The sequence below is a fragment of the Dendroctonus ponderosae genome, unplaced genomic scaffold (genome assembly GCF_020466585.1).
Source record: "Dendroctonus ponderosae isolate FM_Combo_2020 unplaced genomic scaffold, Dpon_F_20191213v2 Dpon_F_20191213_1067, whole genome shotgun sequence".
Lineage (NCBI taxonomy): Eukaryota > Metazoa > Arthropoda > Insecta > Coleoptera > Curculionidae > Dendroctonus > Dendroctonus ponderosae.
In genome coordinates, this window is record NW_026017181.1 from 1 (window position 1) to 1,802 (window position 1,802).

Consider the following 1,802-nt stretch of genomic DNA (forward strand, 5'->3'; position numbering starts at 1 on the left):
TCAGTCTCAGCTTGATCCCAGTTGAAACCATTGAACGTTTGCCATTGAGGTAACGCGTTCAAAAACTGGAAAGTGCTGTTTTGTTGAGCGGCATAGAAGAAGTCACTCGTTGCCGTTAGATGTCCCCTGGACAAGAAGTAGTTATTGTTGTTTTGGATAACATTGAAACTGCCGGTTGGTAGACCGAGTAGGGCATTGATGGTTACTCTTTGCGTTGCTTGGGTGAAAAGATTGTTGACGTTGGTTAATGTAAATATTCCAGTTCCCTGAGTCCAACTTGGTCGGGGTGTACCTGCAGACGTTCCAATGAAAAAAAAACGTAGCGTATCAGTAAATCAACACAGAAAGATGCATTCTGTTGAATTAGTTATTTTTGTCCTTAGGAATTTCTACGCTGAATATCCAACTTACCTCTTACTTGCTGAGTAATTGCAGGAATTAAATCGTAGTATGTGTAAATTGGTGATTGGGTAGCCTGATTGAAGCAGATTTGTATAGTTCTGACAAATCGACTTGTTGTAACTGCGAAACCAATTTCGGCTTCACGTCCGTTGGACTCGCAACTGTTTCCTGTTAATCTGGCAGTGGTGACTGGATTAACGGAACACTGAATTTGTCGCCAAAGATATCTAAACATATCAATATGAATATTTAATGCGTTTTAGTATTTATAAGTTGTTTATACATATATTCGAACTTTAATAATTACTTTTGTAACATAACATTTGTTATATACAAATTTTACTGTTATAGATTGTATGAAGAAATACCTTCACTTTCTGTGAAAGTTGTAAGTTTATAATTTAAACTATTGGGTTATAATTAAAAGGGTGTGAATACCATGTCTTGTCAGATTTTAGATGTATAGTTGTAGTTGGGCCACATTGTTCAATCCGAACCTTCATATTCACTATCAACTACGAATTGATCGCTACTCTCCGAAATTAGTTGAGAGATAATAATCTAGAGAAATTTCACCTGCACTTTTCTTATATCTATTATTACTTTCGACGTGTTCTTCATCCGTAGTTCTTCCCGTTCGTTTTGAGTAAAAGAGCGCATTCATTCCAAAATAATATTTTTCTCGATAGCAAATATAATTTTTTGAACCACTTTGTATCAATAAATTTTCCATTAGAAAATAAAAGCGAAAATTCTTGTGTCGTTTTATCGCCGTAAAACTTTCCACGCCAACAAATTCGCGAACATAAAATGCTATCGTCCCAACCCACGCGCCTTCACTGTATAAATCGCTAACTAGAATTACGTATGTTTTCCACAATCACAATGTCTCCTAAAACAAAGGTGGATAAGGTTAGTTAGTCTCAGATGTAGATAAATCTATGCTATTTTGCCTTATTCAACTTTGCTTTGTTTGAACGAGTGTAATTGAAGTTACCTTGCATTGTTTACGACGAATCTAACACCAGAAACGCAAGAAGCTGTGGCTACTTGTAGAGTGGTTGAGACGCCCTCCAAAACCAGCCTACCTCCAGGACACGCAAAATCTACAGTTTCCCCAGCAGCAAAAGTTATTGTGCGTCGTCCAGCTGATGATGGATATACAAAACTGGTGGAACGAACCAACAGTGGAGTTGGATTAGCTCCTTCGAATGGATTGATCTCACATGCTACAGCTAGAAGTTTAAAAATTCATTAAATACTAGCCAAAATGTTGCAGCATTTTTACTTTTGCTATCGAATCAAACATTATTTTACCTGCATTTTCTACACTAGCGTTGGTGTACTCAGGTACAACCGCACCAATTGCAGAATGGCAAAAGTAGCTCACTAAAATCAGA

The 1,802-nt window shown here is 37.1% G+C and overlaps 1 protein-coding gene across 1 annotated transcript in view; it reads right to left on the bottom strand.

The window, feature by feature from the left end:
• Nucleotides 1-4: 4 nt before the first annotated feature.
• The window catches only part of LOC125502914, a gene marked incomplete at both ends in the record, with an annotated part of 2,111 nt that continues 313 nt past the window's right edge, over nucleotides 5-1,802 (bottom strand). The window contains 4 exon segments of the mRNA XM_048662393.1: nucleotides 5-292; nucleotides 412-629; nucleotides 1,400-1,637; nucleotides 1,720-1,802. Coding sequence (XP_048518350.1) covers nucleotides 5-292; nucleotides 412-629; nucleotides 1,400-1,637; nucleotides 1,720-1,802 — 827 coding nt within the window.